This window comes from Bubalus bubalis, chromosome 15 (assembly GCF_019923935.1).
Source record: "Bubalus bubalis isolate 160015118507 breed Murrah chromosome 15, NDDB_SH_1, whole genome shotgun sequence".
NCBI lineage: Eukaryota > Metazoa > Chordata > Mammalia > Artiodactyla > Bovidae > Bubalus > Bubalus bubalis.
Window position 1 is genome coordinate 12,482,838 of NC_059171.1, and position 22,955 is coordinate 12,505,792.

At 41.3% G+C, this 22,955-nt stretch overlaps 1 protein-coding gene across 1 annotated transcript in view; it reads right to left on the minus strand.

Annotated features, from left to right (window-relative positions):
* Nucleotides 1-17,567, minus strand: part of VIRMA (vir like m6A methyltransferase associated) — a gene marked incomplete in the record, with an annotated part of 46,988 nt that extends 29,421 nt beyond the window's left edge. Inside the window, 2 exon segments of the mRNA XM_045162774.1 lie at nucleotides 3,420-3,535; nucleotides 17,324-17,567. Coding sequence (XP_045018709.1) covers nucleotides 3,420-3,535; nucleotides 17,324-17,557 — 350 coding nt within the window.
* Nucleotides 17,568-22,955: the final 5,388 nt, after the last annotated feature.

Below are 22,955 nucleotides of genomic sequence, written 5' to 3' on the forward strand. Positions count from 1 at the left end.
AATTACCATTTAATTTCAGCTTAACCCATATTCATACAGGACTATAATAATTTTGAGCATCAGAACCCTAAACTGTGACTTAAAGCCTAAACTGCAATTTGTATAGCATTAATTTACAAAAATCTTTTTTTATAGATTTATCTAGTAAAGTTTAAAGCCTATTTAATTTGCATTAGAATGAAATCTTACTATATACCCTTGGCTGAAATTCCTTCGCCTCAACTAAAATCAGTTTTTAGACAATGCATGCTTTGTTTATTCACAAAAAATCTAAATGGTAAAAAGTATAATGCCCAAAGTACTATGGAAGAGATTCCCTTATGTATTTCTGGTAGAAATACAAACAGGTACAACCATTCTGAAAGACAATATGGCAATACAACTCAGGAGACTGAGAAAATGTTCACTGAGAAAACATTTTGTAATGAAATACTTTTCATTACAAAGTGTTTCTATGGAAACACTGATTTACAAAGATCTTTTTTTTTCAAAAGGAGATTCATTATACTAAAAATCTGAAAACTAAAAACCATCTAACAGTCCCCACTTTAGGAACTAGCCAAATAAATGACAGTACACTGATTTGTTAAGATTATGCAATCATTAGAAATCATATTTTCAAATAAATTTAAATGCTGTGAAGTACTCCTGACATAACGTTAAATGAAATAAAGGAATACACAGAACAGTGTGCGCCTGGGTCAGAGCAGCATCATACACTTTATCTCACCCTAATTCAACTGTATGTGCTCAACAACTCCAGTCTCTCCCCTCCTACCTTTCGGCTTATAACCAGACCCTGGCCTCCAAAAGGAGAGGAAAATGGGTTGAAGTGCAAATTAATTATTTCCTCTGGAGGCAACAAAGACTCACGTCCTGGTCACTGAAAAGTGCTTTAATGAATCCACGTAGTCTGACTTCACAAGATTTTCACCTTAAAAACTGTTGACTCTAAAACCTAATCTCACATAAGATATACCTATCCTCCCCGAAAAAAATATACATATACACACAAATGTTTCACATCACCTGGGAAGCCCCCTCAAATGCTCACATATAAATTTAAAAACACAGGACATCAAAATGCTAAGCTTCTCTCAGAATAGAGGGATTGTAAGGATTTTAATTTTACCTTACACAGTTCTGAATTTTGTAATGAGAGTATGATCATAAAGTGTGCTGCACAAATATATGACCTCTAACATTAACTTTCAACCTTGAGATTCCAGGCTTCCCAGTATCTTATTGAGTTGGCCAAAAAGTTCTTCAGGGTTTTTCCATAAAATGTAGTGGAAAAACCTGAATGAACGTTTTGGCCAAACCCATACATTTGTATTACTGAATTAGTACTTCATCTTATGGTTTATAACATATTGTGTATAACACTGTTTCTGGTAACAATTTCATGTTTGGAATTATTAAAACATGAATAGTCATTTATCCCCAGCTAAGAAAAAGGAGAGAGAGAGAAGAGGGGAAATGTAACACTCTTACCCACTGCAGCTAATGACAAGAGATCCATTTTGCCTGCTGTTACAGCCAGCCTCCAAAATAGACCCCAAAGACTCCCCCTTCCTGATATTCACCCGTCCCTGTATAGTTCCCTCTCACACTGTACCAGCAGAATATGTAGTCAAAAGAATATAGTAAAAGCAGTTATATTGAAGTATGTGACATATGCTATTTCTGATATTAAGTTACAAAACACAGTGCCTGTGGCTTCCTTCTTGGGCATGCTCTCTGACTCTCCTTCTTGGATCCCTCGCCCTGGAAGAACCCATGCTGTGCCACAGCGACCCACAGAAAGGATCTCCTGGCAAAGGACTGAAGCTCTCCTGCCAACAGTCATGTGAGCGGGCTTCTAAAATTCCCCAGCCTCAGTCAAATCTTCTGAGATTGCAACCCGAGGCCTATAACTTGGTTATAACCTCATGAGGGAACCTGAGCCAATCAAGCAGCACCCAAGTTCCTGACGCTCAGAAATAGTGGGGGATTAAGTTGCTAAATTTGCTGAGGTTTGTTACACAGAAGCAGGTAACAATAGAGCCTTCTTGCCCCAAAGCAGTGCAATTAGAGAAGTCTGCTGGATAATCTATCCATCTTATATATAAGTATATATATATATATATATATACATATATAAGTATATATATATATACTCCATCTTTCTCATTCTACATTCTAGGAAAAGTAGAAAGAAACACAGGAAAACAGGAGTTTTTATTCCCTTATACGGGCAAAAAAGTTAACTATAATGATCTGTCATATAAACATTGATCATTCTTATTGCTTTGTTTTTATGTTTTACCTTTGAATGACCTGAAAACATCTGAAGAATTTTATATCCACTCTACAAATAACAAACTACTTTTCACAACTATAAAGAAATGAGCCCTTAACTTTGAGTCTGTACCGTACCGGTCACTACCACGCAGCTGGCTTAACTCTTGCGTGTAATAGAAACTGAGCTATCAGAGCATGGACATGTCACAATGTGGCACTGATACCTAGGCTATAAGCCAAGAACCCACCGATATATTTATTATACATATTCATGCTTCCTTAACCAAAATTTAGCTTTTATCTCCAATTCATGTAATTAAAATCAGAAGATGATGATGATTATTCACGTCATAACAAAGATCAAATTCCTCTGTTTTATGTCAGTTGTTAAAGTTATCAACAACTCCACATTAGGGAGTTCCCTGGCAGTCCAGTGGTAAGGAACTTTTACTGCCATGACTTGGGTTCAATCTCTGGTCAAGGAACTAAGATCCTGCAAGCCTCACAGCACAACCAAAAAAAAAAATAATTAAAAAAAAACAACTCCACATTAGGAACAATGTCTTACATTTGGTTTATTTCCCACAGACCTTAAAAAAGAGAAATGATGCTCAAGTAACTACTTGCTCAGTACAACTAACGGCTAATGTGAAGTATTTGTAATGTAAATACAAAAACACACATGTATCAGGCTAAGATGATCACCAATAAGGCATGAAAACTAACACTATAATATAAAAAATGTAACATAATAAAAGATATATTTCTCAATATTACAGATGCATTTATTTTCAAGGAAAACAGCACATTAAAAATACTCTGTCTACTATACTGTGCTACCCTACAATAGTTTGGAAAATATAAACCTATTTCTACCAATTAAAAAAAGAAATGAAGAAAGAAAAACTTAATCTAGTACTTAGGTCAAATAATTACTCTTTTCAAGTTTATAGTAATATATGGATTATACAGAAAACTTAAAAGTCAATTATAATGCAACATAACTAAAACTGAAAAAAGTTTTATTTTTGTTGTGTTTTTTACTTACAAAATATTACCTTAAATTTTTGCATTTGGAAGTATGTTTCTAGGTCATCTTTAGTCAAAAACACTTTTAAAAAAGAAAACTGACTCACCCATATGCTCTATTGTCAGGCAAGTTGCTATGGGCTCTTACTCCCGGGGGTATGACTCGAACTTCATTTATATAAACCACACATGGAAAACGAACCACATCTATATGAGAACTTTGCTTTAAGAAAAGAGAAGAATATACTGTAAGCAAAACACTTTGTCTAGTCAAAATTTATTCACCTTCAATTTGTTTCATTTAGAATGTCACAATTTTTAAATAAACACTATCATTAAAACAGTGCTATTATATTATAAATGGTGTAAAAACCATTTTTAAAAATAGCCGATGAGGGACCTTCCTAGTGGTCCAGTGGTTAAGAATCTGCCTGCCAATGCAGGGGACATAGTTTGATCCCTGGTCCCGGATAATGATTCCACACACTACAGAGCAACTAAGCCCATATGCCACATCTACCAAGCCCACGCTCTAGAGCCCACCAGCCACAACTACTGAAGCCACACGCCCTAGAGCCCGTGCTCTGCGAAGAGAGAAGCCATCACAATGAGGAGCCCAGGCACTGCAACTAGGGAACAGCCCTCACTGGCCACGAAGACCCAGCACAGCCAAAAATTAAAAAAAGAAAAAAAAAACAGCTGATGATAAAATGTACCTAGTTAAATCCCTCCCCTTGTATAACATTTTCTGCATCTGTTTCCCTGCTGTCTTGCCTGGGCCAATACAGACCAATAATCCCTACTGCAAGGGTCCCCAAGCCTAGGCCACAGGCTGGAAGGGGCCACACGGCAGGGTGTGAGCGGCAGGCAAGCCAACGAAGAGTCACCTGCTGTGCCAGCAGCTCCCCCTCACTCACGCTGCCCCGAGCTCGCCTCCTGCCAGCTCACTGGTGGCGTTCGATGTTCATAGAAGCGTGGATCCGACACATGTGAGGGACCACGGCAGCACGCTCCTTATGAGAATCGTCCCCAGACCAGCACCTCCCACCTGCAGTCATGCTGTCTCCCACAAAACCAGCCCCTGGTGCCAAAAGGTTGGGGACTGCTGCTTTAGTGGACCTCTGGAGCCAGAGGCTTTTCAGAATCCTGACTTTTAGGATTTTTAGAAACTAATGATACAAATACTGCATATTACTTAACACCCCAGTAGTTTCTGCCACAGTAACTTGTAACCAAAACATTAATACTTCTGCAGCAAATGTATAAACATTCACACTAAGTAAAGATTATAACAAGCATAAAGTCAGTTCAAAGCACAGCATATGGCCTGATGAGTTCAGGGCAGATTTTTCCTGCCATTTTTTGAATTTCTGAATTATAGATGATAGATTGTGAATCTCTTAAATTAGCTTAGTTTACCAAACTTATATACTAACTAATATCAAGAGATCAAGGGAAGTCATTCAGGTACTGATTAGATAAGGTAAACCCTCCCAAATTTAAAAAAGAGAAAAAAATCCACGAACGTAAGAATTTATCGGGACTTCCCTGGTGGTCCAGTGGCTAAGATTCTGAGCTCCCAATGCGTGGGGCCTGGGTTCACTCCCTGGCTAGGGAACTAGACCCTACATGCTGCAACCAAAGAACTAAAGAACCTGCAGGGCGCAACGAAGATCAAAGCTCCCTCGGGCCACAACTAAGACCTGGTACAGCCAAATAAAGCAATAAATAGAATTTATCATAATAACATAAATGGATACCATAAATTTAGTGTACATTTATTTCTATGTATCACTTGACACAAGATCAGACAAATTAGCTCTTGTGATTAATAATTTTAAGAAATTTTTCACATTGTTTTTGGACTATTATTTTATATCAGGTTTTCCTAGCAGTTCAGCTACAACCCCATGCTCTAGCCAGCCGCCAACTACGGAAGCCCACACGCCCTTGAGCCCGTGCTCTGCAACAAGCAGCCAACCATCTCTGCCTGGTGACTGAAGTTTTTAACAAAAATGGTTCATATAATTTGTATCTAGAAGGACTGAGTCCTGAGTGCTCTTGAAGATGCAAAAAATACTGTGTCTCTCAACAGACCAGCAGACTGGTCAAATGAGTCTTTCCTAAAATGGGACAGAGGATGATGACTTTCTAATTTTGCACTTTAAACTCAGAGATTAAGTATAACCAAACATGTAGATCTAGAAATCTTAATATAACTATTCAAATGTACTTTATACTCACAAAGATATACAAGAAACAAGATGAACATGAACTGAGGCTGACTGCTAGCTGTTTTCCAATACAACTCTCTTAGAGTTAGGCACAAGTGAACTGAGTCTCCTAGAAGCTGGGAAGCCAGTGTGACCATGGGATTGCTAGATCCCATCAATGGGATGTAAGTGGAAACGACGCTGGCAACTCTGGGTCGTGTCCTTGAAGAGAAAGTCCTGACTTCAGAACCTCCTGCCACCTCTTCCTCTATATTCTGCTGCTTTTCTAGAACACATGGTACAGTGAGCTGTCTTGGGAAATGCAGGAGATACCCTAAGAATGAGAGAGAAAGAGAACAGAAAAGCCTGTCCCTGACAATGCAGACCTGTCACGTTAGCCCTAGAATACTCACAGTCAGATTGAGACAGTCTGTCTTATTTTGTCTAACCCACCATTATCCTGACTTGATGGCAGCAGCTGAAATTGTATCCTAACTATTACAAATATACTGTAGGTATTCAATAAATACTACAGTAGACTTTTATAAAAGAATTAAGCATTCTGCCTCAAACTTTGGTCCTATGTTTCCTTCCTGTAAGTAACTCCTTTATTTAAAAAATTTACTGTATAGAAGCTCCTTTGCTTATACAGTTAAAAATTATCATTAATATTTACAATGGAAACTTAGAACAAAACTTTTATTTATTATATCTTCCTCCACCCTGCCCCTCTGTTATTTAATGAAGGGTATTAGTAGTAGTTAGAGTATAGTCACTGTGGACCTAAAAATTGAACTTAAGGTTTTACAGCCTTTCAAAATCTATTTTGTTTGTAAGTAGAAGAGTTTCTATATTAGTTGCTATCACTTTTATTCAATATTTATTTCTAAACATTTATTAAATGTTTATAATGTTTCAAAGTATGCTGCTGCTGCTGCTGCTAAGTCACTTCAGTCGTGTCCAACTCTGTGTGACCCCATAGACGGGAGCCCACCAGGAAGAGCCCACCACAGGAGAATCCCGTCCCTGGGATTCTCCAGGCAAGAACACTGGAGTGGGTTGCCGTTGCCTTCTCCAATGCATGAAAGTGAAAAGTGAAAGTGAAGTCGCTCAGTCATGTCCGACTCCTAGTGACCCCATGAACTACAGCCCACTAGGCTCCTCTGTCCATGGGATTTCCAGGCAAGAGTACTGGAGTGGGGTGCCATTGCCTTCTCCATCAAGGTATGCTGCTGCTGCTGCTGCTAAGTCACGTCAGTCATATCTGACTCTGTGCGACCCCACAGATGGCAGCCCAACAGGCTCCTCTGTCCCTGGGATTCTCCAGGCAGAATACTGGAGTGGGTTGCCATTTCCTTCTCCATTGCATGAAAGTGAAAAGTGTTGCTCAGTCGTGTCCGACTCTTAGTGACCCCATGGACTGTAGCCTACCAGGCTCCTCTGTCCATGGGATTCTCCAGGCAAGAGTACTGGAGTGGGGTGCCATATGCTAGGTCCTGACAATATAAAGGCAAGACCTACCGTAAAGGTACAATCTATTGTGGTAGACAAACAGATAAATTACTATGATATAGACTCATACAGAAAACTTCAAATTGGAAGGAGTACTTACCTAAATGAGATTGTAGGCAAACATATGTGAGGGGAAAAGAAGAATGTCAGGGAAGGCTTCCCAAAAGAAGTACCACCTAATCTAAGTAAATCTTTAAGGAAAACAAGAATCAGTGGAACAGAGGGAGAAAGCTTTATAGGCAAAATGAGAAGTATGCAAAAAAGGAATGCAAATAAGAACTGGGAAGCTTCAAGAAGTTACAGGCATAGTTCACAAAGGCTGGAGGGCAAAATGTGGGCGAAAAGTAAGGCAGAGTAGCTTGTTGTTGTTCAATCACTAAGTTGTGTCCAACTCTGCCTGTCCGACCAGGCTTCCGAGTCCTTCCCTGTCTCCTGAAGTTTGCTCAACTTCATGTCCATCGAGTCTGTGATACCATCCAACCATCTCATCCTCTGTCATCCCCTTCTTCTCCTGCCTTCCATCTTTCTCAGCATTGGGGTCTTTTCCAGTGAGTCAGCTCTTCACATCATGTGGCCAAAGTACTGCAGCTTCAACTTCAGCATTAGTCCTTCCAGCGAATATTCAGGGTTGATTTCCTTTAGGATCAACTGGTTTGATCTTGCTGTACAAGGAGACTCTCAAGAGTCTTCTCTAGCACCACAATTAGAAATCACCAAATTTTCAACCCTTACCCTACTTTACATATTATGGTCCAACTCTCACATTAGTACATGACTACTGGAAAAACCATAGCTTTGACTAGATGGACTTCTGTCAGCAAAGTGATATCTCTGCTATTTAATATGCTAAGTTTGTCATGGCTTCTCTTTCAAGGAGCAAGTGTCTTCTAATTTTGTGGCTGCAGTCACCATCTTCAGTGATTCTGGAGCCCCAAAAAAGAGTATCTGTCCGTTTCCAGTTTTTCCCCCTCTATTTGCCATAAAGTGATGAGACCGGATGCCATGATCTTAGTTTTTCGAATCTTGGGTTTTAAGCCAGTTTTTTTCACTCTCCTCTTTCATCTCCATCAAGTGGCCCTTTAGCTCCTCTTCACTTTCTGCCATTAGAGTGGTATCATCTACATATCTGAAGTTGTTGATCTTTCTCCTGGCAATCTTGATACCAGCTTGGGATTCATCCAGCCCACCATTTAGAATGATGTATAAGTTAAATAATCTTCCCTGGTGGCTTAGATGGTAAATAATCTACCTGCAATGCAGGAGACTCAGTCTGATCTCTGAGTTGGGAAGATCCCCTGGAGAAGGAAATGGCAACTCACTCCAGTATTCTTGCCTGGGAAATCAAATGGACAGAGAAGCCTGGTGGACTACAGTCCATGAGGTCACATGGAAGTTGTATCCATGAGGTCACAGAGAGTCAGACACAACTCAGTAACCAGCAATTTCACTTTCATAAATTAAATAAGCAAGGTGACAATACACAGCTTTGATGTACTCTTTTCCCAATTCTGAACCAGTCTGTTGTTCCATGTCCAGTTCTAACTGTTGCTTCTTGACCTGCAGACAGGTATCTCAGGAGACAGGTAAGGTGGTCTGGTATTCCCATCTCTTTCAGAATTTTCCATAGTTTGTTGTAATCCACACAGTCAAAGGCTTCAGCACAGTCAATGAAGCAGATTTTTTTTTTTTAATCCCCTTGCTTTTTCTATGATCCAATGGATGTTGGTGACATGATCTCTGGTTCCTCCGCCTTTTCTAAATCCAGCGTGTACATCTGGAAGTTCTCAGTTCATGTACTACTGAAGATGAGCTTGAAGGATTTTGAGCATTACCTTGCTAGCATGTAAAATAAGCATAACTGCCAACAGTCTGAACATTCTTTGGCATTGTCTTTCTTTGGTACTGGAATGAAAACTGACCTTTTCCAGTCCTATGTCCACTGCTGAGTTTTCCAAATCTGCTGGCATACAGAGTACAGCACTTTAATAGCATCATCTTTTAGGATTTGAAATAGCTCAGCTGGAATTCCATCACCTTCACTAGCTTTGCTTGTAGTGATTCTTCCTAAGGCCCACTTGACTTCACATTCCAGGATGTCTGGCTCTAGGTGAGTGACATCATTGTGGTTATCTGGGTCATTTAGATCTTTTCTGTATAGTTGTTTTGTGTATTCTTGCCACCTCTTCTTAATCTCTTCTGCCTCTGTTAGGTCCTTTCCATTTCAATCCTTTATTGTGCCCATCTTTGCATAAAATGTTCCCTTGGTAGCTCCAATTTTCTTGAAAAGATCTCTCGTTTTTCCCATTCTATTGTTTTCCTCTATTTCTTTGCATTGTTCACTTAAGGCTTTCCTATCTCTCCTTGCTGTTCTCTGGAACTCTGCATTCAGTTGGCTATATCTTTCCCTTTCTCCTTTACATTTCTCTAAAATTTTCATCCACTGCTGGGAAGTCAACTCCAAAAATCTGTACCTCCATTAAGACTTCTCTCCTGAGCCCCAGACCACCACATCCAACTGCCAGCTGGACATTTCCATTTGAATGAACCTCTGGCACCAAAAGCTCAACAAGTCCAAAACTAAACTGTCCTATATCAGTGACTGATTCTTTCTCATTCTCTCGCACCTAAATAATTTCTTCATTTAAACATCAAGTTCTATTGATTAAACCTCTAAACAGTTCTCAAATCTATGTATTAGGTTGGTGCAAAAGTAACTGCAGGTGTTGCACTGTTGAAATTTGCTGCTTGATTTTGGAATACATTCTTAATAATGTGGGTATGTTATCATTTTAATGTGTATTTCTGGCTTTTTCTTTTTGCTAATGACTTATTACTTGCTGTTTATTTTGTATTTATTTTAGACTATGGAAAAGATGTTAGACAAAACACAAATTCAAGCAATTTTCTTACAAGTTCAAAATGGGTCGTAAGGCAGTGGGGACAAACTGTAACATCAACAACGCATTTGGCCCAGGAACTGCTAATGAACGTACAGTGCAGTGATGTTTCAACAAGTTGTGCGAAGGAGACAAGAGCCTTGAAGATGAGGAGAACAGTGGCTGGCCATTGGAAGTTGACAACGACAACTGAGAGTCATCATCAAAGCTGATCCTCTTACAACTACACGAGAAGCTGCTAAAGAACTCAACATCAATTGTTCTACAGCTGTTCAGCATTTGAAGCAAATTGGAAAGGTGAAAAAGCTCTTTAAGTGGATGCCTCATGAGCTGACCAAAAATCAAAAAAAATCATCATTTTGAAGTGCCATCTTCTCTCACTGTATGCAACAACAAGGAATCATTTCTTGATCAAATTGTGATGTGCAATGAAAAGTGGATTGTATACGATAACCAGCGACAGCCAGCTCGGTGGTTGGACTGAGATGCTCCAAAGCACTTCCCAAAGCCAACTCTGCACCAAAAAAAGGTCAAGGTCACTGTCTGGTGGTCTGCTGCCTGTCTGATCCACTACAGCTTTCTGAATCCTGATGAAACCATTACATCTGAGAAGTATGCTCAGCAAATCAATGAGATGCACTGAAAAACTGCCAACGCGTGCAATCAGCATTGGTCAACAGAAAGGGCCCAATTCTTCTCCACAACAACACCTGACCATACTTTGCACAACCAACACCAAAAGTTGAATAAACTTTTGCCTCATCTGCCATATTCACCTGACCTCTCACAAACCAACTACCAAGCATCTCAACAATTTTCTGCACGGAAAAAGCTTCCATGACCAGTAGGACCCAGAAAATGCTTTCCAAGAGTTCACAGAATCACAAAGCATGGATTTTTTTATGCTACAGGAATAAACGAAACTTAATTCTCATTGGCAAGAAAGTGTTGATTTTAATGGCTCCTATTTTGATTAATAAAGATTTGTTTGGGCCTAGTTATTAATAATAATTTAAAATTCACAGTCCAAAACCACACTTATATTTGCACCAACCTAATATTTCCCTTCTTTTCAGTGGTCACTTCTCTAGTTCTAGACACTAGGCCAAATTCCTTGGTCTTACAGACAAGTATTATCACTCCAAACGTACAGCCTCAAAATGCCCTGGTATTCCTCATCTTAATGTCCTCATCCATGCCACTGTCTCTGCTTAGAACTCTCCCATACTCCTCTCCCAACTCCATTCAGATGTCAACTTTCTCTTAAAAGCCAAGTCAGATCAAGTCTAGATGAGTGCTTATCAAAATAAGTTCAAATTGCTTTTTTTGAAGAAATATTATATGTTTATTCATCCAATAAGCACTGTATAGCAGATCACACTTTTTAAAATTTATTTTTTATTGGAGAATAACTGTTTTACAATGTTGTGTTGGTTTCTGCCATACAACGATGTGAATCAACTATAAGTATACATATATCCCCTCCCTCTTGAACCACATGACCCCATCCCACCCCTCTAGGTTGTCACAGAGCACCAGGCTGAGGTCCCTGTGTTACAAAGCAACTTCCCAATAGCTGCTGCTGCTAAGTCACTTCAGTCGTGTCCGACTCTGTGCGACCCCATGGACTGCAGCCTACCAGGCTTCTCCGTCCATGGGATTCTCCAGGCAAGAACACTGGAGTGGGTTGCCATTTCCTTCTCCAAGGCATGAAAGTGGAAAGTGAAAGTGAAGTCGCTCAGTCATGTCCGACTCTTAGCAACCCCATGGACTGCAGCCTACAAGGCTCCTCCGTCCATGGGATTTTCCAGGCAACAGTACTGGAGTGGGGTGCCATTGCCTTCTCCAATAGCTAGTGAGAAGCTATTTCACATATGATAATGTATATGTTTCAAAGCTACTCTCTCAATTCGTCTTCCCCCACTGTGTCCACATCTGTTCTCTATGTCTGCATCTCTATTCCTACCCTACAAATAAGTTCATCAGTAGCATTTTTCTAGATGCCATATATATGTGTTAAAATATGATACTTGTTTTTCTTTTTCTGGCCTACAATGTTGGCCAGAGCCTCTGTTTAACAGGCTCTAGGTTCATCCACCTCAGTTCAACTGACTCAAATTCGTTCCTTTTAATGGCTGAATAATATTCCATTGTATATATGTACCACAACTTCTTTGTCCATTCATCTTCAACAGACACCTAGGTTGCTTCCACATCCTGGCTATTATAAATAGTGCTGCAATGAACTAGTTGCTTCTTTTAATTCTAACTCAACTAATTGCTTCTTTTAACTTTCCTGTTACAGTGGTATTTCAAAAAGACAAGAATCAAGTCTTCAGTTCAGATCAGTCGCTCAGTCGTGTCCGACTCTTCCCAACCCCATGAATCACAGCACTCCAGGCCTCCCTGTCCATCACCAACTCCCGGAGTTCACTCAGACTCAAGTCCATCAAGTCAGTGATGCCATCCAGCCATCTCATCCTCTGTTGTCCCCTTCTCCTCCTGCCCCCAATCCCTCCCAGCATCAGAGTCTTTTCCAATGAGTCAACTCTTCGCATGAGGTGGCCAAAGTACTGGAGTTTCAGCTTTAGCATCATTCCTTCCAAAGAAATCCCAGGGCTGATCTCCTTCAGAATGGACTGGTTGGATCTCCTTGCAGTCCAAGGGACTCTCAAGAGTCTTCTCCAACACCACAGTTCAAAAGCATCAATTCTTTGGCACTCAGCCTTCTTCACAGTCCAACTCTCACATCCATACACGACCACAGGAAAAACCATAGCCTTCACTAGATGGACCTTTGTTGGCAAAGTAATGTCTTTGCTTTTGAATATGCTATCTAGGTTGGTCATAACTTTCCTTCCAAGGAATAAGCGTCTTTTAATTTCATGGCTGCAATCACCATCTTCACAGTGCTTAGCATAATCATTTAATGAAAGAAAGACTTTTAACAGGTGCTTAATAAGAGTTGACTGAATTGTGTTTTTAAAGCTAAAAATATTACAGTGAAGTAGGAGGCACTTAAAATATCCAGAAGAGTACATATACCTAGGAAGACAGGTTGAGAGTGGGAAATCACAGAAGGTTTATGATTAGAGAGGTAACAGGAAACTGAAGAACAGACTAGTTAGATTCCACAACTCAGCCACATTTATCTAAGGAAGAAGTACTTCTGTGCTGAAGTCTTTCTGTGACTAACAAGGCCCATCAATTCTCTAGTCCCACCAGTTCTCTATAACTAGAATTCTCATTTTTGGCTACTCTTTGATGAGTTGCAATCCTGGCAATTCTTTTTTTTTTTTTTAATATTTATTTACTTTTTATTTATTTTGGCTGTGTTGAGTCTTGGCTGCAGCTCTCGGGATCTCTCACAGCAGTGCATAGCCTCTGCAGTTGTGGCATGAGGGCTCCAGAGCATGCGGGCTCAGTAGTCTGAGCACACAGGCTTAGTTGCACCGAGGCATGTGGGGTCTTAGTTACTGGACTAGTGATCAAATGCTCATCCCCTGCACTGCAAGGTGGATTCTTAACCACTGGACCATCAGGGAAGTTCCCATCCTGTCCATTCTATAACCAAAATTGATCATGTACCTATTCCTTCCTTCTTAGTCCCAGTGGGACATAGCATTGCACAGCTTTAGAGTCAGGAAATGTGCGTTGGCATGTCTTAATTCAGCTATGCCACATTAGGAAAGTCACCTAACTTTCCTAAGTCTCATGCTCAGTTTCCTTATCTATCAAATGGGGACATTATCTTTCAAAAGGATGGGTGGACTAGAGATAATGTATTTTAAAGGACTGTATTTAAATTTTAAATGTATTTAAATTTGTATTATCAAAGGACTGCGTCTTGCACAAAATAAACATTCAATAAATGCTAACAATGATTACTGCCCGTCTTTTAACTCAAGTTTTCATTATGTCTCACCTTTTCTTCTTGATTTGCCACCTCTGATTATTCTGAACCATTTTAGGCATGATTGATGTACCAATGTACTGATGTACTTGCTGTTGCTTAGTCATGAAGCTGTGTCCAACTCTTTTGTGATCTCATGGACTGTAGCCCACCAGGCTCCTCTGTCCATGGGATTTTACCAGCAAGAATACTGGAGTGGTTTGCCATTTCCTTCTCCAGGGGATCTCTCTGATCGAAACCCAAATCTCCTGAACTGCAGGCGGATTCTTTACCACTGAGCCACCTGGGAAGCCCACTAATGTACAAATCTACCTTAATTTTACTAATCACATCATTTTCCTGCTCAAAAACTAATTATTTCTTACAAAATAAATCCCATGCCCCTTTGCTGACCATTTAAGGAACTCCATGATCTGGCTTCAAACTGTCCATCAGGGGCCACTACAAACTGGTACTTCAGCATACCCTTCCAAAGGAATGACTACTCCAGAATACCCTTCTTTCCTATCTACAACTGTGCAACATATCCTCTCCAACATATCCACCAAAGATCAAGTTCAAATGCCACGTGCCTTGATGAAGTCTTCCCTGATACTCTCAAATGGCAAGTGATCTGTCCCTCCTCTGAAATCACACAGCCTTTATTTGTACCATCAAAGGGATCTAAATAAATATTGGCTGGAGTCCTAATATATCAGACACTGATGGGTATTTTGGAAATAAAGGAAAGAAATCTCAAGGCATTTTCACTCTGTCTCTTAAGATGCTCATCAGTATTTAACTTGAGTCATAATTTTGTGGATCTCATCTCCAATGCTAGTTATAAACTCCTTGAGGACAAACATCCCAATATTCCACACACACCCCCCCAAAACCCCTACTCCTCCTTCAAGACTCAATTCAAATGTGATCTCTATTAAGTCTTCCTCAATCATTGCCAAAAGGTATTTATTACCTTCTGGTAGTCCTATCCTCTCCATGGTCCACAATGCTTGCTTAAGAATGAATGAAAACTAGATTTCTAAATATATCTTAAGTGAATGGATGCTAACTTTACTAAACTAGAATACTACTAAACTAATTCTTCATACTCTTTTCTTTTGTTTTTAACTGTCCTTTATTTCTATATTCATGATAGGTTTGTTCTTATCCAACTACTGCCTCTACTCTGAGTTTTCTAAAGCATAGCTGGAACTATATTCAGAGACGTATGGTCTCTGAACAAAGAGAGCTATTTGACACACATGAAATGAAAGACCACTAATCAACTCATTGTTAGTATGATATGCTAAGAGGCTTTCCAGGTGGCACTAGTAGTAAAGAGCCCATCTGCCAACGCAGGAGACATAAAAGACAGTTTCCACTCCTGGGTCAGGAAGATCCCCTGGAGGAGGACATGGCAACCCACTCTGGTATTCTTGCCTGGAGAGTCTCATGGACAAGAAGCCTGACAGGCTACAGTCTATAGGGTCACAAAGAGTCCAATAGGACTGAAGCAACTTAGCACACACACAGCACATGATATGCTACAGTTTCCAAATATTTTCTTTTTTAGATCTATAAACCATTCATTAAAATAAGGCCAAGGTTGTTAAACTTTTTATTTTATCAAGTTCCAAAGTACATCTGCTACCCACTACCATCTCTATCTGAAGAAAGAAAAGTTTTCCCTCAAAGTACAAACGACTGTGCATGTGGGCATGCTAAGTCGCTTCAGTAGAGTCCGACTCTTTGTGACCCTGTGGACTGTAGCCAGCCAGGCTCCTCTGTCCATGGGATTCTGCAGGCAAGAATACTGCTGGAATGGGTTGCCATGCCCTCTTCCTGGGGGGTCTTCCCGACCCAGGAATCGAACACGCGACTCTTATGTCTTCTGCACTGGCAGGCGGGTTCTTTATCACTAGGTCACTTGGTTAGTCCACAAACGACTCTATGTATAGAATAAATAAGCTATAAGGATTCGGGCTTCCCAGGTGGCCGCAGTGGTAAAGAATCCGACTGCCAATACATAAGACGCAGCCGTTGCCGGTTTGATCCCTGAGTCGGAAAGATCCCCTGGAGGAGGAAACGGCAATCCACTCCAGTATTCTTGCCGGTAAAATCCCATGGACAGAGGAGCCTGGCGGTCTATAGTCCATGGGGTCGCAGAGTAAGACAGCGAAGCGCACACAACGATATATTGTACAGCACTGGGAATACAGCCAATACTTTATAATCTCTCTAAATGCAATATAATCTATAAAAATTGTAAAGCACTATGTTGTTGTACTTGGGAGAAGGCAATGGCACCCCACTCCAGTACTGTTGCCCGGAAAATCCCATGGGTGGAGGAGCCTGGTGGGCTGCAGTGCATGGGGTCGCCAAGAGTCGGACACGACTGAGCGACTTCACTTTCACTTTCCACTTTCATGCATTGGAGAAGGAAACGGCAACCCACTCTAGTGTTCTTGCCTGGAGAATCCCAGGGACGGGGGAGCCTGGTGGGTTGCCGTCTATGGGGTCGCACAGAGTCGGACACGACTGAAGCGATGTAGTAGTAGTAGTAGTAGTAGATGTTGTACTTTTGAAACTAATAATGTAAATCAACTATACCTCAATTTAAAAAAAAAGTTCTCTAAATTACGTCTACACTGAAAGAGAAATGTGAGCTCTGGGGTTTCTTTTAAGTTTCTCTACGGACTTCATTACTGTTCGTTGTCGGCCGGTTTTCGGGAACCTTTGGTTAACTGGTTATTCAATTTACATATGTCAGAGCCAGTCATACATTCAAGGGCACTCAAGTTAATACAGAACGATTACAACAGCCCACTCTCACCCCTCAAGACGACAACACAATTGTCCTCTACTGTCTGACTACAAATCTCTCCTCTTCACAAGTATACTCCATGCAAGAGACGTTCTGTGTGAGTACTTCCTGTCCTTACGTGCGAAATCTTTCCAAGAGATAAGTACTTATTAAAGTTTCAGAGCAAACTGGAGAACGCTGCAGTCTCCAACCGAATGAGTGTCACACCTGGGTGGCATGACTCCCGTTAGAAAAGGGACCTAGGAGCAGGAATTTGGAACCCAGAAAACCAACGTGACCCGCTGAGTTACCGACACTACTGTCAAACACAAGCTGTCCGAGACCCCTTTCGAAACACCACTTGCAGTAAACCCGACAACTCAGGATCCTTTTCAAGCGGACTCGGGGGGACTGGTGGGAGGGTGGGGGAAAGCAAAGCCAAGTAGAGCAGCCAACTCAACCAAAGACGACGCGGGGCTTTAAGTAACTCAGGGAAATGAGGAGGGGGTGGGGGAGTTCCCGCCACCCTCCGCAGACGCGGCGCCCACACCCAGGCTGAGAGGACAGTGTGTGATGAATTAAAGCGGCAATCGGCACAAGGAAAAGTCGAGGCACGCCTAACGATTTTTTTTGTGTGTGTAAGGGTCCCCAAGTCGAAAAACAGGGTCGGAAACACGTCGCGAAGACGTACCTCGGCGCTCGGGTGCTTGAAAGTGTCTAAAAATAGCAGCTCCATCGCCGAGTCCACCGCCATGTTTGCCGCGGGCGGGGGAAGGGGGAGGACTTCCGGGGCAGCCCTCCAAGCTCTGCGACAGCAGCTGAGGAGAGGGAGAGACGACGGTACTTCCTGTGACCAGAGCGCTGGCGCCGGAAGCCTGGACCTATCGCTACGCGTCGCGCTGCCGGAAATCGCCTGCCCAGCCATCTCCAGGGCGGCAGCGCGCTCTCCGAGCGCCTAGAGATGTAGTGAGGAGGGGTGGGCGGGGAGAGTACTACGGAGTCTCCAGTGGTCCAAACCGCGTCGTCCTACCGCGTTTCAGAGCCACGACGGCCTCGGGGTGGCCGAGTGCCGAGCGGGCTTAGCAGAGGCGGAGGAAAGTTAGGGAGTCCTGCCAAGTCAGGATACCCGGCCCCGGTGAACCCGCCAGCAAGTAACTTCCAGGGCTGGCAGGAACAAGGTGCAGTCAGCGCGGGTGAAAACTAAGACATTTTTCTTTTTTAAGATGAAACTATCTCAAAACGAAGAGGTTTTTTGTTTTTGTTTTCTCATCTGGAAAAATGTCCGTTGTCAATCATAATACCTAATCCACTGGCTTATTGTGGAATTTTTTAAAAAATAAATTTCAAAAAATTGTAAAACGTGAAATGCCATGAGCGGTTACCATGTAGAGTGAAAAGGAAGCCTCCCTGGCTCCCTGTTGATGAACACTGCAGCGACTGGAACTGTTTAGTAATCTGCAGTGGCGCCAGTGCTGGATAGAGCAATTAGGAATTACTTAGGAAAATCACTCGTGCCCACCCCGCTTCTAGTTTCCCAGGTGGCTCAGTGGTAAAGAATCCACCTGTCAACGGAGGAAACGCCGGAGACTCCGGTTAGACCCCTAGGTCAGGAAGATCCTCTGGAACAGGAAATGGCAACCCACTCCAGTATTCTTGCCTGGAAAAATTCTATGGACAGAGGAGCCTGGTAGGCTGCAGTCCATCCGTGGCAAAGAGTCCGAGGCGACTGAGCATGCATACCCACACACCCCACTTTTAGGAAACTTCTTGCACATGTGCCCAGAGAAATACCTACAGATGCAAGAGTATTCATGGCAACACTTTCTAGTTTTAAAAAACTGTAAACTTAATTGTCATTAATATGAAATAATCAAAAAGAAAAAAATCAGTAAACTATGTTATGTTTATGCCATCTAATATATAAAGCAGAAAGAAAGCTATGCGGCTGCCCTGCTAAGTCGCTTCAGTTGTATCCGACTCTATGCGACTCCATAGACGGCAGCCCACCAGGGTCCTCTGTCCCTGGGATTCTCCAGGCAAGAATACTGGAGTGGGTTGCCATTTCCTACTCCAATGCATGCATGCACGCTAAGTCGCTTCAGCCGTGTCCGACTCTGGGCGACCCTATGGACAGCAAGCAGCCCACCAGGCTCCTCTGTCCACGGGATTCTCTAGACAAGAATACTGAAGTGGGTTGCCATTTCCTTTTCCAGAAAGAATGCTGTATTTAATGCTATATCCAGTGCTATATGTACTAACATGGATAATCTAAAAAATGGTTAAGGAAATACCCATTCACATGTAGAAAAGTATACAGCATTTAAATAGCTCTAAACATATAAAATAACAAAATTTTAGGAGCATATATATGTCACAAAATTAAAAAGAAAAGCACTGGAATGATAAACACTAAAATTGCAAGATAACGGTGAACCACAGAGAGATGTAATTGATGAGCTTCATAAGCTTTGATAATATTTTATTTTTTAGGCTGGTGTTTTTTGGTGTGTCTGAAATATTTAACAAGAAATTATTTTTTTAATTTTTAAAGTGAATCTCCTATCCACTCCCCTTCTCAGCCATCCAGTTTCTGCCATTAGCTAACAGTTTATCTCTTTTACTATTTTTTTTTTCAGAGAGTCAATTGTTGCATTTTTATTTATTACTTTTATATGTCCATCAACTCCTCCCTAAGCTCTGCTTTAACTGTAACTAATATATTAATTGGGCTTCCCTGTGGCTCAGACAGAAAGCGTCTGCCTGCAATGTGGGAGACTCGGGTTTGATCCCTGGATTGGGAAGATCCCCTGGAGAGGGAAATGGCTACCCACTCCAGTATTCTTGCCTGGAAAATTCCAAGGACTGAGGAGACTGGTAAGCTACAGTCCATGGAGTCGCAAAGAGTCGGACAAGACTGAGCAACTTCACTTTCACTAACATATTAAGTACTTTGCCGACAAAAATCCATCTACTCAAAGCTATGGTTTTTCCAGTAGTCATGTATGGATGTGAGAGTTGAGCACTGAAGAATTGATGCTTTTGAACTGTGGTGTTGGAGAAGACTCTTGAGAGTCCCTTGGACTGCAAACCAGTCAATCCTAAAGGAAATCAGTCCAAAATATTCATTGGAAGGACTGATGCTGAAGCTGAAACTCCAATACTTTGGCCACCTGATGAGAAGAGCCGACTCATTGAAAAAGACCCTGATGCTGGGAAAGATTGAAGGCAGGAGAAGGGATGACAGATGTTGAAATGGATGGACAACATCACCAACTCGATGGAAATGAGTTTGAGTAAGCTCCAGGGGTTGGTGATGGACAGGGAAGCCTGGTGTGCTGCAGTCCATGGGGTCACAAAGAGTCAGACACGATTGAGTGACTAAACTGAACTGAATATATTAATACCATTTAATGCTTTTATTATTGGTATTTTTTACATAGTCTGGTTTTCTTATCTTTAATTCTCTTTTTGACCTAAGAGTGATGTGAGGTAGATTTAAAAATATAATAATATCTGGAGAATTGTCTGGCTGTCCAGTGGTTAGGACTCCACACTTTCACAACGGGGGTGTGGATTCAATCCCTGGTTGAAAAACTAAAATCCCAAAAGCAATGTGGCCTAATAATAATAAATTATTTTTTAGAACAGCGTTACTTTTATGGGAAATTGAGTAGGCAGTACAGAGTTCCTATCTATGGGCTTCCCTGGTGGCTCAGACGGTAAAGAATCCACCTGCAATGCGGGAGACCTGGGTTCAATCCCTGGGTTGTAAAGATCCCCTGGAGAAGGGAATGGCTACCCACTTCAGTATTCTTACCTGGAGAGTTCCTATCTCTATATATCCCCTTCTCACTAATCAAAGATTCCCCTATCACTAACCAGGACACCACAGCAGTGAAAGTGCTGAGTCCTAAACATTGGATACACTGGACCACCAGGGAATTCCCAGGACTGTACATTGATTACAATTGATGAGCCAGTATTCATACATTGTTATTAATTAAAGTCCATTATTACCTTATGTTTCAGTCTTTGTGTTGCACGAATATACCACTGTGTGTATTTGAATGTATAGATTATCTCTGAAATAATTATGCAAGAAACTGATAATTATTTTTGCCTCCAGGGAGGGGAACTTGATGAGTTCCCCTCATCAACAGAGGGGAACTCATAGATATAGTTCTTATATCTATGAGTTAAATAGAACTTATTTCCTAAATAAATAGAACTTATTTCCTAATAAAAAATAAAATTTTTCAAGATGAATATGAATTGAGGAGTGTAAAAAACTGGTATAAACAACTCTTTTGAGAACTTTTGTTTCATAGGACAAAGAAATGAGGTAATTGTTGGAGGGAAACATGGAATCAAAGAGTGTTTTTAGGATGGAGTATAATAGAGCATGTAGACTGCTGGGAATGAAGCAGTGGAGAAACACTGATGATGAAGACAGAGGGGACAATGTATTGCATGGATGGGAGGGATGGTATCTGGTAGCCAAGTAGAAAGTGATCTTTGCTGTTAATAGAATACCTGCTCCCTGGGAACCAGGGGCAAAAAGGAGTCCATGGGTTCACAACAGATGGGAGTAATAGTTTAGTATGTGGAAGCAAGAGAGTTCCTTTTTTATGATTTTTACTGTCTCAGTGTGATCATCAGCTACAACTGAGAGGGCAGAAAGATATGTAGGAGGTCAAAACAGTGAGATGTATTAGCCAGACTTCTGGGAGAGCCCAGAATCCCTGATTGGCTATCCATCACTTCTCACAGTGTGAAGGATCCCAAATTCAGTTCTCCTTGCTCACTCTTTCACCTTGTCCCGCTTTGATGATTCAACAATTCCCATCTAGATATGGCTCCCTTAATCCAGAGGTGTTTTACATCTCTGTGCCCTTGCTTACATGTTTTCCTCTACTTTCAATATGACCCCTTCAATATGGCTTTCAAAAACCTATGTACAGTTACAACAGCATCTAAAAGAATGAAATACCTAACGAATGAATTTTACCAATGAGGTGACTAGCTTGTACAATGGAAGATACAGAATATTGCTGAAAAAATTAAAGAGGACTTAAATAACTGGAAAAACATTCCATGTTCATGGATTGGAAGACTTAATATTGTTAAGATGACATTACCCAAAGCAATCTGGAAATTCAATGCAATCCCTATCAAAGTCTAATAGGCTTTTTTCTCCTGAAATGGAAAATCCGCTCCTCAAATTCATATGGAATTGCAAGGGGTACCAAATAGACAAAACAATCTTCAGAAAAAAAAGCCAATTTTGAAGATACGCACTTCCTTATTTTAAAACTTACTGCAAGACTAGAGTAATTATAAATGTTGTAATGGCATAAGGATAAACATATAGACCAATGGAATAGAACTGAGTCAGAAATGAAAAGATGCTCAACAGCACTAACTTTTAAAGGAATAGATATCAAAACTACAATGAGGTACCACTTTACAACAGTCACAATGGCTGTGATTAAGAAGTCTACAAGTAACAAATGCTGGAGAGGGTGTGGAGAAAAGAGAATCCTATTACACTGTTGGTGGGAATGTAAATTAGTGTAGCCACTGTGGAAAACAGGATGGAGGGTCCTCAAAAAACTAAAAATAAAGTTGCCATATGATCTGGGAATCCCACTCCTGGGCATATACCCAGACAAAACTAATATGATGCAAAATGATACACGCACCCCTATGTTCATAGCAGTGCTATGTCCAACAAACAGATGAAATATTGTTTAGTTTCTAAGTCATGTCTGACTGTTTTTGCAACCCCATGGACTGTACCCTGCCAGGCTCCTCTGTCCATGGGATTTCCCAGGCAAGAGTACTGAGAGGATCTTACCGATCCATGGGTTGAACCTGTGTCTCCTACATTGGCAGGCTGGTTCTTTGCCACTGAGCCACCATGGAAGCCCAGTATGGAATGTTGCTGCTGCTGCTAAGTCACTTCAGTAGTGTCCGACCCTGTGCAACCCCATAGACGGCAGCCCACCAGGCTCCCCCGTCCCTGGGATTCTTCAGGCAAGAACACTGGAGTGGGTTGCCATTTCTTTCTCCAATGCATGAAAGTGGAAAGTGAAAGTGAAGCCGCTTAGTCGTGTCCAGCTCTCAACGACCCCATGGACTGCAGCCCACCAGGCTCCTCCGTCCATGGGATTTTCCAGGCAAGAGTACTGGAGTGGGGTGCCATTGCCTTCTCCGTATGGAATGTTACTCATCCATAAAAAAGAGTGAAATAATGCCATTTGCAAAAACATGGCTGGACCTAAGAATTGTCACACTAAGTAAGTCAGAAAGAGAAAAATACC